At 35.2% G+C, this 16411-nt stretch overlaps 1 protein-coding gene across 5 annotated transcripts; it reads right to left on the bottom strand.

The window, feature by feature from the left end:
- Positions 1–9656: 9656 nt before the first annotated feature.
- On the bottom strand, positions 9657–14724 carry LOC137948623 (peroxisome biogenesis protein 16). Of its 5 annotated transcripts, none has more exons than XM_068794725.1 (9): positions 14363–14724; positions 14160–14217; positions 13792–14005; positions 13379–13674; positions 13008–13267; positions 12721–12788; positions 12569–12630; positions 12425–12486; positions 9657–10051 (listed from the first exon to the last, which is right to left on the bottom strand). In XM_068794725.1, exons 1-8 carry the CDS (start codon positions 14429–14431, stop codon positions 12425–12427), a joined length of 1089 nt encoding a protein of 362 aa, XP_068650826.1. In that variant the 5' UTR covers positions 14432–14724; the 3' UTR covers positions 9657–10051. The 5 variants fall into 5 exon arrangements, with proteins under 5 accessions (XP_068650826.1, XP_068650825.1, XP_068650828.1 ...); XM_068794724.1 differs by lacking the exon at positions 9657–10051 and having other exon boundaries at positions 12081–12486; positions 14363–14443; positions 14571–14724; XM_068794727.1 differs by lacking the exon at positions 9657–10051 and having other exon boundaries at positions 12081–12486; positions 14363–14433; positions 14571–14724.
- Positions 14725–16411: the final 1687 nt, after the last annotated feature.

Genomic DNA, 16411 nt, shown 5'->3' with positions numbered 1-16411 from the left:
CCTTTATCAACTTGATGTTAAGAATAGATTTCTTCATGGTGATCTTCTTGAGGAAGTGTATATGGTTCAACCACCTAGCTTTGTGGTTGAGGGAGAGAGAGTGTGTATGCCCAATAAATCAATTTATGGGCTCAAATAATAACCTCGAACTTGGTTTGATAAATTCAGCAAGGTAGTTTCTGAATTTGGTTTTAAAAGGTGTGTGATGGATCACTAAGTGTTTGTTAAACATACTAACTGTGATAAGAGTCACATACATCAACTTAAAGAAGGGCTGCATAAAATTTTCAATCAAAACATCTAGGTTTGTTGAATTATTTCTTTGGTACCAAAGTGTTACAATCACAACATGGCATTGCCTTATGATAAAGGAAGAGTATGTTGAATTTACTTGAAGAGACTAGGATACTCAGTTGATGACCTCTTGATACTCAAGATCCAAATATTAAGTTGTGTGTAGGGTCTAGTAATGAGGTAGATGTTGGTAGGTTTCAAAGGCTGGTTGGTAGGTTGATCTATTTGACAATTAGTAGACCAAATGTTTTATTTGTTGTGAGTGTCATAAGTTTGTTTATGCATAAGCCTCAACTTTTTCACTGGCAAGTGCTCAAGTGAACACTTCAATATTTAAAGGACCTAAGACAAGGATTAGTACATAAGAATCATAGATAGTTCAATATTGAAGAGTTTGTAGATACAAATTGAGCAGGCACTCCTGATAATAGAAAATCCACTTGTGGTTATCATACAATAGTTGGTGGAAATTTAGTCACTCGGCACAACAAGAAAAAGTGTAACGGCAAGATCACATGGTAAAGTTGAATATAGAGCTATGGCACATGCAATGAGTCAAATATTGTGGCTCAAAGCCTTTCTCATAGGGTTCAATTTTTCAATAACAACACATATGCAAATGTATTGTGACAATCAAGCAACAATCCTTATTGCTACAAATCCAATGTTTCATTAAAACACTAAACACATTGAGAGATAGATTTTCACTTTATTTGAGAAAGGTCAGACTTGGAGTTATTATCATGCAGTTTATTCATTCCAAAAGTCGCCCAGTTATTTTAAGAAGGCAATTGCTAACTGACCAATTGAACATTCTTGTCCTAAGCTTGGTGTATTTGATATTTTTCAACCAGCTTGGGGGAGTGTTGAAGGTATTAATTACTAAGTGATAGTTTCTTCAACTTTCTTACTTATTATGTCATTATGAGAATCTAAGGGTAGAACTGTAACTATGTAAGTCATTTTCCTTTCATCGTAAATAAAAGATTAGAGAGAGGTCGTCCCCGAGCCCTAAGGGATGAGTTTCTTCTCTTTGTCACTCTCTCGTATTTCTTTCTCCTTACTTAATATTAAAGATGAACCCCTTTCAAGAGGTTTCTATCGAGGACAAGCTATGTGAGGAGGTCTTCTTGGTCAAACAATTTTAGGTGGTTTTTTGTATTATAATGATAAAAATTATATGTGAATGTGTGACTAATCTTTTTTTTTTTTCTAAAATGAAGAGACTATTAAAGAAAAAGTCAGACAATGCAAGGAAACAATCCATTCAGGATTCATTTGGCTCCAAGTCATTTGTCCAAGCACACCATGAGATGCTATGTGTAACATTGTTGATCATCTTATGTTTTATTTGTGATTGTATGTTAACTAACTTTATTTTATGTTGTCTTTGTAGGGTGATGGTTTCAATCGATTAGATTTTTCAAGAACACCCACCCTAGGGAGCCACGTGGATGGGCCACAGAGGGCACTAGAGTTGCACATGTGAGTAGAATATGTGGTTCGAACTTTAATAGGATAAGATGCACGAAAAGGTCATAGCAGCCCAAGCTACTTGTGTTGAGGTGAACTATGGTGAGATACTTACCCAAGTATTGGGAAGTAGAATTGCCAACAAGAAGGGCATGAGTCTTAGTGCAGCCCATCTTCCCAACTCTTGGAGCCTAGATTCACATAGTGCTACAACCAAGGCATCAGACATGGAGAGGACAAAAGGACAGCTAGCAGAAACAAGGTCGTATGAGAGATAGAAAAAGTCAACATTTGATGGTGCTTGTGACACAATCCCTTGATAGTGCATCATCTTTCCCCATACAACTCTTCACATTATGTTCCTCCCACATACCAAGTCTATTTGTTATTTTTTGCATGTATACTTTGTTATTTTCTCATTTGGACATTATATTTTTTCCTTATACTTTTTTATAAACATTTTTGTTTGAGTATAATGTGTATTTGTCTTCATTTTTTATATAAATAAAAATTTTATTTGATTTTTTATCTTTTTTACTTTTTGAATTGTTGTAGATTAATTTATATACTATTAAATTTTAACAGGGAAATAATTTGATGTATTATACATGAAAAAAGAAGATTTTTATAGGCAAAACTGTAACCAAAAAATATTTATAGTAAAATAGGAAAGTTATTTTTTAATGAAACATTCTTCCAAAAACGTTGATTTTATTTTTATAATAAAATTTATGACAGAATTTGTTTTCCAAAAATAACTTCAGAAATTTAAAATATGTATGTGAAAATTTTCATAAAATTCTTTTGGTATAAAAATTGAAAAAAAAATCTGAATAATCTCTTTTAAAATCATTTCTAAAAAATAAAATTAATTTTGAGTAATATTCTTGCAAAAATTACTAAATAACTTTTGTTGATTTTTCATTTTTATAAAATATTTTTCAACAGAATACTCTTATCAAAAAAAAAAATTGTTTAAAGAATTTATTTTTTGTAGAATATTTTGTCAAACATTGTTTCATATTCTTGGAATTGTTTTTTCTCTCTCAAATCATATGTTGACCCAATACATATGACATTTGTTTTAGTGAAAAACACCAAACAATGTTCTAATAACGAATTTTGAGGCATTTTTTTTATAGCAAAAAGTTATTTCCTTGTAGTGGTTTCAAAGTAAGAGACCTTACTTCTAATTCATTTGACCATGTTCTATCAATTTGATTTCAAAGTACATGGATTTCTAAATTTCAGCCCTAAAATTTTAAAAAAATACAAATGCTTTTTCAAATTCTCTTAAGGATTCTAGTAAACATTAAGCTAAGCAAATAAAGGTTTCAAAATAATAGCTCGAAAATATTTAGCTCCTTTAGAGGTGACTTCTCAAATCTTCACATTTGAACTCCAAAATCAATATCAAATTATAGGGATCTTGGGGAGTAGTTGTGGAAGCCTTAGCTGTCAAGAGTATGATTATGAAATGTTAGGGTTAGATCAACTTAAATAAACAAGTTCTTAACATACATCAATTGAGTTGTTGAGAGCTTGAAAAGGGAAAATTTGTCCTTTTGTAAAACTTTGTGAAATTGCAACAAACAATTATGATAAAGTCCTTAAAAAGATTCTTTATGAATTGATGATCACATTGATAAGATATTTACAAATTTTAGAGACCTATCTTGGTTGAACTGAAACCATCAATCTCTTTTTTTTGGAACATGTCATTTGAACGTTTGTTGCTTGTTTAACGATCTTTAGTAGTCAATTATTTTCTATTTTAGTCTACATGGGTGAATCTTTGGGTAGTTTGTCACAATACGTGTTAAACTTCTCTACCCTAACGATTTAGATGTCCAAAGGCTTTTCTCTTTCTTGATTGTTCGATTGGTAACTATCCTATTGAATGATCTTCTTGTCAATGCATGTTTCTTTTTTCTCTTCAATCCTTCATTAGACTGACCATTCGGACATCAAGGTGAATGGACTCTAGCAGAGAGTTTTCTTCAGTGTAAGGCTAGACATAAACTAAACTTAGTAGGAGAGATATATTTTTTAGAAAATCTTGGTATAGCCATGTAAGATCAAAATGTTCATTATCTTCACATGATGAATCATGAGCCAAGAGTCACTCATGAGCATGATAGTCATCTATAATTTTCATAGACATATTAGGAACCAAATGTTTTTATACTTTGGTTCACATTCAAGACTTAAGAGGATCTCATCTCATGGTAAATTGGATCAACTCCATGATTTGATTCTTGCCATAAACTTTAAAAGTTTGATTTTCAATTGTAACTATGTTCTAAACTTTATCTGGTTTACATATTCCAACCTGAGTGGTCTTCTTCTTCTTCTTTCTCACTCTCATCTCTTCCTTCACTCTACACTCAAGGCCAAGCTTCTAATCCACTTTATTAGAGACCCTAGAATCTAAAAACATAGTTCTTCTCAAACATTTATAATTGTTCTTTTTAAAAAAATTCTTTTCTGCCCATTCATGGATACTCGTCGAATGCATATTGGTGAAAAGTTCAATTCTTTGGAGTCTACATATCCCTCTAATATTAGTAATTCTTCTACTCATAGTCTTTTTTGGTCCTCCTTATGATACTCGGCCCATACTTCTTAGAAAAGAACCTTGGTTTTTTACTCAACCATCCACATCTCATCCCATTTCTCATTTTATGTCATCTCATTTCTTATCCCCAAGTTATTACAATTTTATTGCTTCCATTTCTTCTATATCTCTTCCTCATTCATATCAGGAGGCCCTTCAACATCGAGGACGGGGAGCAGCAATGGAAGAGGAGATGACAAACTGCATGGAAGTTAGACATGAAAATCCCAAGCTGGTGGCCAATGGTTATTACTCAGTGATTTGGGATTGATTATAAAGAGACCTTCTCCCATGTGGCAAAACTCAATTTGGTACGCATTCTTATTTCCCTTACTATAGACTTTCATTGGTCTTTACACTAGCTTGATGTTAAAAATGCATTCCTCAATGGAAACCTATAAGAAGAGGTTTATATGGGTCAACCACTTAGATTTGTGGTTTAAGGGGTGTTGGTGTGCAAACGACAAATATCATTGTATGGGCCGAAATAGTCACTGAGAGCATGGTTTGATAAATTTAGCAGAGTAATGCTTCAGTTTGGTTTTACAATGTGTGTGATGAATCATCCAATATTCTTACAACATACTAACAAGGGAATCATTCTCTTAGCTATGTATATAGATGATGTTATTGTGACAGGGAGTGATTTAGATGGTATCCAACAGGTGAAAGAAGGGTTATGTAGAAAATTCAAGACAAAACACTTGGGGCTTCTTAAATATTTTCTTGGAATTAAGGTGCTACAATCTATGTATGACATTGTCTTATCATAGAGAAAGTATGTTTATCATTTGTTCAAAGAATCATGAATGTTGGGGTGTCAGCTTGTACACACTCCAATGGACACTAATGCCAAGTTATGTGTTGACTCATTTCTTAACATTGAGAACTCATTTATTTACTTTGTCTCTTTGCCCTCCCAAGCAACCTCTAACTTGACTCCACAGGCTTTCATGATATCTTCCAAGTGCTCTCTTGGAAATCAAAATCTGAAATTGAACTTGGGCTTTGAGAAAGGCAATCCCAAAAGAGCTAAGTACATCTTGTGTTTTTATTTTGAAATCTATATTTACTTAGCATCTAACATGCTAGAATCTTTGCTCTCATACTTTAAAATTATATTAAACGTTCCAACATAATGGGTTTTGGGGGCCTTTGAAAGACCTTTTGCATGATATTAAAATATGGGGGCTGAATTTCAAAACTCCAAGCATAAAATGTGCATGAACTTTGAAATCTTTGATTGATCTTAGGGGGGGTTAGTCCACAATAAAGTGGAATGAATTCTCCCCGTATTATTTAGTCCATTAAATAACGTCGTTAGTGTAAAATGAATTGAATTGAAGTTAAATTACATCACTTCATTCTCTCTGGCAAAAATCCGGGAATTTGGTTTCCCACCTATTTTGCGAATCAACCAATTGAATCGCGCATTGCTCCCCCCCCTCGCGATCCTTCGACCAATTTTTTTTTCTCTTCTCCCTCCCTCCCTCCCTCCCGTCGGCCTTCCTCCCTCTCGTCCTCCGTTGCAGAGTATGGGAGGCCGAGCCTCTGTCGGGAAGACGACACGCACCGTGAGGAAGACGATGATTTAATTTTTCCTTAATCGTAATAAGAATAATAATTTATAATTTATATTTATAAAATAATTATTTTTATTTGTTTTTATAATTGCTATATTAAATTAGTTATTTAATAGTCATAATTAAAATTCTTTTAAAATAAATATTTGATGAATTATTTTGGTTTAATTATCCCATTGCTATAAATGGTTTTAAATTTTGTGACAATATATTAATAATTATTAATACATAAAAATATATATTATGTTATTGATAAATATATATATATATATATTATTTATTTTTTATTACTATATTAAATTAGTGATTTTTAATGTTAAAATATTTCTTATGTTATTAAAAAATAATTTATTTATTTATTATATGAGTTTCTGTTATTTTTTACTTATTTATTAATTTTTTATAATTTATTCTAGTCACACTATTAATTTATAATAAACTATAATCATTAAGTAATATAATATAGTTATTGTTAATTAGGATATCAACATATTTTAATACTACACGTTAAATCACTTATAAGTGTAGTAACCATGTTTATTTTTGTTAATTATCTGTTTAGGTATATGTTTTATTTAAGTATAATATAAAAGGTTACTCATTCTCTTGTTTATATAATACTTTTCACTAACACAGGAATTTGTTTTTTAATGCACTTGAACTCATTTACACTAACACCCAAGAATGTGTTGAAATTGAATCAATTTATTGAAGTTCAATTCAATTCTTCACCCCCTTGGTCAAATATGTTTTAACATCAGAGCTTTCACTATGAAATCATCATAGTTGTTCAAAATATTACTTGAGGGTCACCCTTACTGAGGTGAGAATCAAATCCTTAGAACTACCTTATTTCAGCAAGAGAATATACCCCTAAGGTTCCCCTAACCAGCTTACATTTAACTTTGAGCTTTTTTAGTATTTTTAATGTTTTATTTTTAAAAAATACGGATTTGGAAGCCTACGGTATAACTAGGGTGGGGGGGCCCTGGGCAACTTTTTTAACTCGTCTGACTCAACCACAGGCAGGGACTGTACCGGTGGGACCCCCTACCCGAACGATCCGCCGGCTAGAGATTCGATTCCGATGTGACTTACAAACCCTCTGCCTCGCACTCGCTTTCCTTCACCAAATCCCACGTGTTGAGCGTAGGCGAAGTGGCGTCCATTCCGTCAATAAGTGGGCCCACTTACCTCACTGACGCGAGCCCCACCGTTTATCCACCGTTAGTGTATTTGAAAGTTGAAAGCCCGGGCAGATTTGGAGACTGGAGGGAGGCGGGGTATTTGAGTCATTTCAGTTAAAAATTAAAATTTCAAAAAAGAACCATCGGAGGAGGCGCCGGAATTGAATACTGACGCATTTGACCCTACCTCTTTCTCTCTCTATCTCTAGCTTTCTTTAAGGGGCTCTTCCGCCGGGGCACGCGTGGGGTAGTACAAGCCCTCTCCCACTTTTCCATTTCTTTAGTGGAAAGTTTAACTTGGCCACGCATCCACAGCTGGCGGGCCCCTTACGTGGCACCACTTCCACTCTCCGGGCTTCCAAATCGTGGTCCCCCCCCTCCCCCTCCTCGAATAAGTCCGAAGTGGGACCGGCCGCTTTATTTCTTTTCTTCGACCGTGGACCGTGGACCGTGGACCGGATCAGTTTTAAAACCCTAAAAAAAAAGGGGGAAAGCGAGGGAAGCCAATTGCGTGTCCCGCTGTTACATGTGGGCCCCACAATGGGTATCTCCGGGTGTGGCGCCCACCTCGTGGAACGCGCCTGTCGCCTCGACCGCTATGGGGGATGGTCCCCACCTCGGAGTGAGCAGAGGGAAGGGGCCATTCACGTGAACGAGCGGGCACGCTTGGACAACGTGATGGACCAAACTTAGATGGATGGACTGCCCACCATATATCGCCTCTCGGCCCAACTCATATCTTGGGCTTCGTACAGATCTCTTCCCGTTCAAAAGTATAGTTTTTCGATTTGCAACTCAAGTGAGTCGGATCGGATTTTAAACTGAGTGAATCGAATCGCGTGAAGGGGGAATATAAACTCTTATATTTTAGTAGACGAATCAAACGGACAGAAAGGTAACACGTTACAAGGGAAAAAGATTTTAAATTTCGCAGGCCGATTCGTTCCCACCCAGAAAAGCAGATTCAGACCAAGAAGCAAAACCGGTTGCCACCGTTAACTGAAACCGTGGTTCCTTTAACTCGGGTGGGTTAACCGACAGACGAGCGAGAACGAGTCAAGGTGGATTAACCCATCCTTCCAGCTGAATTCAAAAAAGAATGGGAGTCCTCCAATTCTCTTGACAAAGGACCCTCATCCTTAGTGTGAAATATTATAGAAAGGTGGAGGTGTTAGAGTTGTTCCGTCCACTCTTATAGGCGGCAACTTTCCGCACCTAACAAATCCGTCTTTTGGGTATATTGGCAAACCGTTGTCATAGTATCAGGACTAGGCACGCCACATCCCGCGATACCATAATAGCGGTTAGCCAATATACCCAAAAGACCGATCTATTAGGTGCGAAAAATTACCGCCTCCAAACGTGGACGAAACTACTCTGACAGGAGTCACTCTTGGCATGGCCACCCTCTCTTATATGTTTTCTATGCATTAGAGGAGATGGGCCTTCCAACCAACAAATAGAGAAGGGTGGTTGACCTACCTCCTCATTTATTTTATTATTTTTAAATAATTTTAAATTACCAAAAAAATAAAATTATGGTCATTTAAATAATTTTTCTTAAAACTATCATATATGAGTAAAATTTAAATTATTTACTAAATTTTATTTTTATAACTTTTAAATGAGATTCACCTACATGACAAAGATATTACCATAGTCATTATTTACTTAGAATAAATAATATTTTTGTCAATTGATTAATATATCCAATAAATTACACTAACATTTGATTTTTATTACTTAGAAATAAAAATAAGAAGTCTAGCTTCTAAAATCTAAAATATAATTTACCACCACTTGGGGTAAATACAAAACCAGTAGTGGTCTTTGCTAATCAAAATTATAGACCTAGTTAGTATCCAAATGAGATATCAAGGTTACTCATGTACCTACTCAATCTTTCTACTATTGAGAAAATGCGACTTCTACTGATCTGAGAGTATCTCAACTGTAAAACCCTACCTTAATTTTGTGTTAGAATCATATCGTATACTAATTGGTTTATAATTCTCAAAATCAAATTGTTTTAACACCATTTCTAGTCAATGACAGTGACTCAAAACAATCTTATTTTTTATAATTTTGATTCCTAAATTACATTTGGTAATCCTCAGTCTTTCATGTCAAAGTTCTTCACATCTAGAATTTAACATGTTTATTAGCAAAAATCAAAATAACATCTATATAATTGTGAGTTTATTTGATGCAACCAGTGCTAGGAGCACTTGAATTTTAATGATTCTAAATATTGAAGAATAAGTGTCGAATAATTCAATTCTTCACTTCACCTTTAGAACACAAAACTAAGTCTTCTACTCCACAATAACTCTTTCATGGTATTTCCTAATTGTCTTTAACCCATGTCTAAAAGGTTTGTTCTTTCTTCAAACAAAGCATGCCACAAGTCAAAAGAATTAACAAGCATACCACAAAATGAAATGTTAGTTTCATTGATACTCTTAATTGAAGTACATTTGATTTAAATAATACACTTGAAGACATAACCTTCCCTACAAAGAATCCACCCTTAATGATTGCAATTTTATTAGACCCAAACACTAACTTAAAACCTAATTGACTCAAAAGGAAACCACAAATAAGATTCTTCTAAACACCTAGCACATGTTGCAGTTTGCAAAGAATTAAAGAATTCTCAAATGAAAAATACAGTTTTACCTCTCCTTCTCAAATGAGTTGTGCAGTATTGGAGTTGTCCATAGTTACAATACCAGAACAAATATGGACACTTCATCCTGTGTCAATCAACCAATCAATTGGATTGTATCTCAAGTTTAACTCCAAGTTTGACATCACTAACTTGTCTTCAAGTCCAACTCATCTTGCTAACATGAGTTGTGCCATCACCTTGCCCTTTATCATTTCCCTTTCAATGTCTACATTGTTTAGAAAAATATTAAATTTCAGAAAACATAATATAAAGATAATCTCTTGAGAGGAAATTTTGTGCCTGATTAACTGTCATATTAATAGGAAACCTATTTAAATGGAAAAGGAAGTTTGCCCTTCTTTCACAACCAAAAATACCTATAAACCATAATTCATATTTCTGATCTAACATGAAAGTAAATAACAATCCCAGGGAAAAAATATTTACATAAAAGTGCATACTCTTCAATAGAGACATCGGTTTAATAAGTTATGGGAGGCCATTTTTGTTTTCTCTTTTTGCTGGGTATAGCATCTGATGTGTGTTTATCACACTTTTGCTATCAGGAAGAAAGTCTCAAGCCTACAATCCCAATAAGAACTTACAGTCTGCCCTATTAGGCCCTATTGTTATAAGGCGCTTCATAGGCCTCAGTTTATTTCTAGCTTTTCCTACTTGTTTACCCTGACCTTGTTAATAATGTACACAGCTATCTTAAAGAAAGAATATCAATAGGAGCTAGAGCTGTCCAGCTAATCAACTCTCCAATCCTCCCCTTTCTATCAAGTCTTCCCAGCTTCTTGGCTCTCTCTCTTGTTGTCACTCTCTCTTCTTCTGCTGGTCTCTTGGACTCTTTTCGATTGCTCTCTGCTCCAAATTTAAAATTTTTCACCAAGTAAAAAAGTAACTCTTTTTTAAACATTCCAGGTTTCTGCACTTGCTTTTCACGATGAGAATACTAGCAAACCTCTCCTAAAAACTGAAAGGACCAACACACAGAGAGTTGCACATCTTTCAAGAACAATGCCAATGTACATAATTTTATTTTTTTATTTTTTTCCTGAATTGTTACAGAAAAGTATATTCACTTGACATTCAATACAAACTTCAGCCAAATTACAAAACCACAAAGCAATTCAACAAGCTTAGGTTTTCCCTTCATATATTCCTAGCGGCCTAAATAATCTAGCTCACTAGACTGGAGTACCAACATTTTTTCAAGTAGCTTATTTAAGAAAAAACAGATTTTTAGATAGCCAATTAGGTAGAGCTTTTCAACCTACCAATGGTCTCAATGATTTTTCCAAAGCCTTGGCCTTCAAGTTAGAAAATTGACCATGGAATCAGTATCATAAAACCCAGACCGGACTGGCTGATTGAGCTGGCTCAGCCGGACCCAGTCCTCCAATGAGTCACCCATTTGCAAGACCTAAGATTGGTTCAAAAACTAATTAACCAGACAGGGTATGCCAGTTCAGCCAGTGAATTCTCTCCGCGTGACAAAGTACAGGAGCCTCCTACACTCCCCCCGCCAGCTACCCCCAGCAACATACACACACACACACACACACTGACAGAGTAGGAGCCTCTTACCCTCCCCGCCAGCTACCCCCGGCAACTAAAATAAAGGGGAAGAAGAAGGAGAATGGTTCCCTTTCCCTCACCTCTATCTATTAACAGTGATAATGGGGAAGAATCCCCCAGCTTTCCCGCCACTACCCATTAAAGAGAAAAAACAGTTCTAAAGCAAGGGAAGCCTGACCCAATCAGCAAGGGCCTGAAAAACTTGAATTGTTGAACACTTGACAATAATACCAAAGTGGCTCCTGATCCTAGAATTCCTTTTCTTTCAAAACTCTTCAACTCCCAATCAAATAAATATGTACTAATAATAGAAACACACAAACACTTTGAAGGTTCGCATAACTTGAATGATACAAATTGATTGCAAATAGCAGGCCCCCAAAATTATGAATAAGCAACATTACCCAAGAAAGGGAAATCAAATCAACCAAGGCATTCAGACAACCAAACTGAATAATAAAGTAACACAACCTTTTGTTTTTGAAAAGGGAAGTAACACCACTAAGAAGAAAATTAGAAAGAAAAGGAAATATTGCATAGTGTGCAAAGCCAAACGAAGATAGTAATTTAGAGTAATTTATAAATGTTGTTTTGCCACCTATTAGAAATAACTGATTATTGTCAGAAGATTCAGAAACAAACTTCTAAAAAAATAAGATGAGATGCTTGTATCATTTCCTTTTCAGACTTATTGTCCCAAAGAGGAGACCCACCAACTTATTGGAGGATTGAAATCTGAAATAGTCTATGTAACCAATACAATAGAAAATGTAAACTCTGCCTTTCAGCAATGAAAAATCATCCACCACTATGACAACAGATGACCATTAAAATAATTATTATATTTAATACAGGAGATTGTATAATCGAAACAACTTGTGTAAAATTTATTATCATAGCAGCAATGGAAGATTTAAGATGGAGAGTTTTCTCCAGTGATTATGTAATTGCGTCGGTAATTGAGCCTGCTGAGATAAGGTAAACTCATCAATTTCCCGAAAATATAGATTCTTACTTATGATCCTGACATATAAGTATATCGTGTTTGAGCTCCAACTATAAGTTCAACAAGCTTGGCTGCACATGAAGGAAACAAGTAAAGACCTCTGAAGGTAAAAGAGACAAAGGATTTAGTATTCAGAAGGGACCTGAAGGTTACCTGTTAGAAATCCAATGAAAGGAACTGGGGCAAGACGCTTCTCAGTGCTTTCAAGACAATGGCTGAACAAAGGTATACAGAGAAAAATGATCCAAAAAAAAAAAAAAAAAAACAATAGAGCCTGGGAATAAAAAAACTGACAAACACATTACCGGGTATACTTGCTAAAGAAAGGATCTCTCATGAGGTAAAGTGCCCACACAAGCTTTCGCCTTTTCACCTGCATCAAGCTCATATAATGTTTTTCTTTTTCGAGGATGTAAGTAGTAAACAAATTAATTTCCAATTCCAGATCATCTATTTATAAGTACAGTAACCTGTATTCTAAAACATTACAAATGGTTCTAAAAATTGGAGTTATTTGTTTCTCAGAAAGACACAAAGACTTCAAACAGTTCAAATTAAAATTCAGATAGAATTATAAACCTAAAGGACATACCTCATCCTTTTCAGAGATGGAAAGTGAAATGGTGGTTTTTCTACCATGACAAGGATCTGTTACATGTGAAAGAATGCCCATTCCAACAAGGTCCACCACTAATGAAAGTGACCAAGGTAACCATGACCGAACTCTGTATCTTCTAATAAATAGAACGTAAATGAGCGGTCTCAGGATGAACAGACTCTCAGCAGCCAAAAATAGCCCACCAAAGAGGCCCTTTTCAGACAAAATCGTTGAAATTGTTGGCTTTTCAATGACTAAAGACACAAAAAAAGTACATGAATCAACATAACTGTAGAGAAAACATATAATCCAACAAACTATAGCTGAATAATATTAATTGACATCAAACTATGCAAAGTTACAACCTCTGTTCTTCATCATAGGAGCTTGATGAGACTGAAGCCCCTTCATCCATGATGGGCTAGAGACCATCTTAGCATTTTCTCCAAGCCGGGATAATGCAAACATGGCCCGCCCTTCTAGACCCCTAGGGCCATATCCATTATAACCAGGACCGCCTTCATCATAACCCATAGGCCTCGCAAAATCTCCCATTCCACGGTCTGCAGCATTATGATCTTTCTCAACATTCACATCCTCTCCTCCATGCAAAAGCATTTTGTATCCACTATCTCTGAACAAAGCTAACCTAACTAATACTCTGCCAGAGATTAAAATGAATACACTCATTTAGTAGAAAATATTATGCAACTTATTAAAGAATCTGATCCCGAAGGTAACTGATCAAAATAATACAAACAGAAAGAAGATAGCTCACTTAGTGGCTTCTGTGAAGGCAAGAAAATTCCACTTTTTATCATCTCCATAGAAATGCTGTGCCGCAACTTCAATTAAGGTTTCCAAGTCCTTTATTATGGAAATCCATAATGACCAACTAGAAGATGGGTCTGCAGGCCCAGTTGGCATCCGGGTTGGGATAGTGTCTATTATATGTTGGTTTATAGCAGTAATTATTCCTAAAATAGTTGTCACTGCAGAACAAAACCATCCAATCAACTCAACAATGTAATTAGCATGCCTCTAGATAAAAGAAGATTGAAAGTCACTGGAACAGAAAGAGATCCTCTGGTTGCTACTTTTAAGATTAAGAAAGAAAAAGTAAATGTTACCAAAATATCACAAAACCTGCTTCTGGTCCTATTTCTGAAGCGGAAAAACGTTCCGGTAGCAACCATGTCATGCCCTGATTATCAATCCAATTACCCGTAAGAGTGAGATACACATATATCAGGACAAAAATAAAGCCTTTTCTTTTCCCCTCCTGTATTTCCAATTTAGCGAGTAAAGATATCTACTGTTTAAAAAAAGTCAAAGACACTTGGACTTACATTGGCGAGCGATTCTATAGAGTGCACATATTCTCTATTCTTCCTAACCCACTTTTTGTACGCCTCCATAGCTGAAGCCTCCTTCGGAATCAGAACACAATCTTTCTTAATACAGGAGGATCCACAAAAGAGCACAGTCCGTGTCCCTGTTTCTTTTCAATTAAATACCCCAAACCAGTAAAATCAATCGAAATCCAGAAATCCTGACCTTGAGACCTTGCTATGCTCTCAAGGTTCCGAGCTTCTGCGGAGAAATAGAGACTGAAAAAGAGAAGCAAACGGAACGCATTTGAAGTGTCCGTTGCACAGGAAAGAGTTCCAACGAAGGAGAGAACTTTCCACGGTCTGCACCCGGTTCTGCCTCAAGAGTTTCCGCCAGTCAGGCGAAGACTCGTACTCGGTATCAGGATGATGATCATAAGTTGATCCTCACCGTCCGTCCGTCTGATTAAAAGCTTTCACCTTTAATAACTGGATAATAGGATCGGCAGCCGGCGGTCAACATTCTGGTCGAAATCGAGGTCGTTGTGCAAGGCCAAAGAACTAAATCAAATTCTTATTTTCTTTTCTTTTCCGTGGATTCCAAAAAGACCCTATTTACTTGAAATGGATGTATACATTCAAAATTCAACCATTTTTTTTTAAAAATAAAGTATATTTTTGCCATGATATAGATTTCAATTTTGGTTCCTCCACATTCATTTTCAGTGATGTTCATGTGGCAATTGTCGGTTCATTTTTAGTTTAAAATTTAATGGCCGAAAGAAGTACAATGTAAATAAGTATCAAGGAATAGGAATTACAATTTGACTATAGAAGAAGCCGATTTGAAGTTTATACACTAAATCGGAAATATAAAGAGGAGAGGAGAGATATTTACAAATTCCGTGTTGGTTTGGAGTTCATCATTAATGTAATTTTGGTGATAACAAATACTTTAGATTAATGTATCTTCGTAGAGTCCTTAAACAACAAACTTCAAGTGAATAAACATTTGCAGCACAAAATGATCAACTAAAAACAAATAGTCAAATAAACCATCTTAATGAAAGTAACACGAAAAAGAGTAATGATTGGACAAATGGGAATGTTCAAACAGTGGGAGCTAACAAAAAGTCTACCAAAGAACAGGAGATTGGTAGCAAAATGTTTGAACAAATGGCTTTCATAGAAAGCTCCAAGGAAAAGATAATTTTCAAATAATAGACGTTTTGCATGTGGGTTTTATAGAGTTTTTCATGTAAAACCTTGACTGAGAAGGGAAAATTAGTGTTTCTAAGTGTTTTAGTTTAGTAGACTTTAGGGAGATGAGAGTTGTTTTCTAGGGTTCGGCTAGGTAGTTAAGGGTCTTAGAGAGAGGGTAGAAGAGATACTTTTTAGATTCGAGGCATGGAGACAAGATTTTAGAGAGAATTGTGATTGAAGGTGGAGAAAGGAACTCGGCAAGAAAATTAATAGGGTTATGTCAATAACTTTATGGTTTATGGGACTCAAGAGAACATGAGACTTGGTGTATATAGACTAGCGAGGTATAAGGATATGGTAGAATAGTTTCATAGATGTTAGGAATTCTCTAGAGAGTAAAGAAAGAAACTAAATAGGAAGGAGGGGAGAACTAACGTTGGCACAAACTAGAAGAACTAACGTCCTTGCTGGAGTGGGAAGGAATAGACTAAGGGATGAAAAGATTCTCATTTGGGTAGGTGTGGATAAACTCTAGGGAAAGTGGGATACTCATGGAAGTATAGTTTGGATGAGAATATATGATAAAAGATGTAGTTACCAATCTCCTAATGATGAATTTTTTTATCGCCAAGGTCAAACTCTTAGTTTTGCACCCGCTGTACGTGAACTAAGTGGAAGAAAAGAATTTAACCTTGACACACAGTTGTATAACAAGATGTTATGGGTCGTACTTAACAATTACGATCAGATCGAATAATATATCTTGTAATTACTTAATATTTTCATTTATCAAACTTTTAGTTATTGAACATTATTTATAAATTATTTAGAATTTTTTTTATACAGTGAACACAAATAAGTTTT

Source organism: Aristolochia californica, unplaced genomic scaffold (genome assembly GCF_029961685.1).
Source record: "Aristolochia californica isolate CCGP_79_NKW_82.1479 unplaced genomic scaffold, dmAriCali1.0.hap1 SCAF_13, whole genome shotgun sequence".
NCBI classification, from domain to species: domain Eukaryota; kingdom Viridiplantae; phylum Streptophyta; class Magnoliopsida; order Piperales; family Aristolochiaceae; genus Aristolochia; species Aristolochia californica.
This window is presented reverse-complemented; position numbering and strand designations above follow the sequence as displayed.

Coding starts and splice junctions, on each gene's coding strand:
- LOC137948623 (XM_068794725.1), bottom strand. CDS start 14,431: ATGGAGGCGTACAAAAAGTGGGTTAGGAAGAATAGAGAATATGTGCAC. Junction 13,675..13,791: donor GCCTTCACAGAAGCCACTAA/GTGAGCTATCTT, acceptor AATCTCTGGCAG/AGTATTAGTTAGGTTAGCTT. Junction 12,789..13,007: donor CCATCTCTGAAAAGGATGAG/GTATGTCCTTTA, acceptor AGCTTGATGCAG/GTGAAAAGGCGAAAGCTTGT.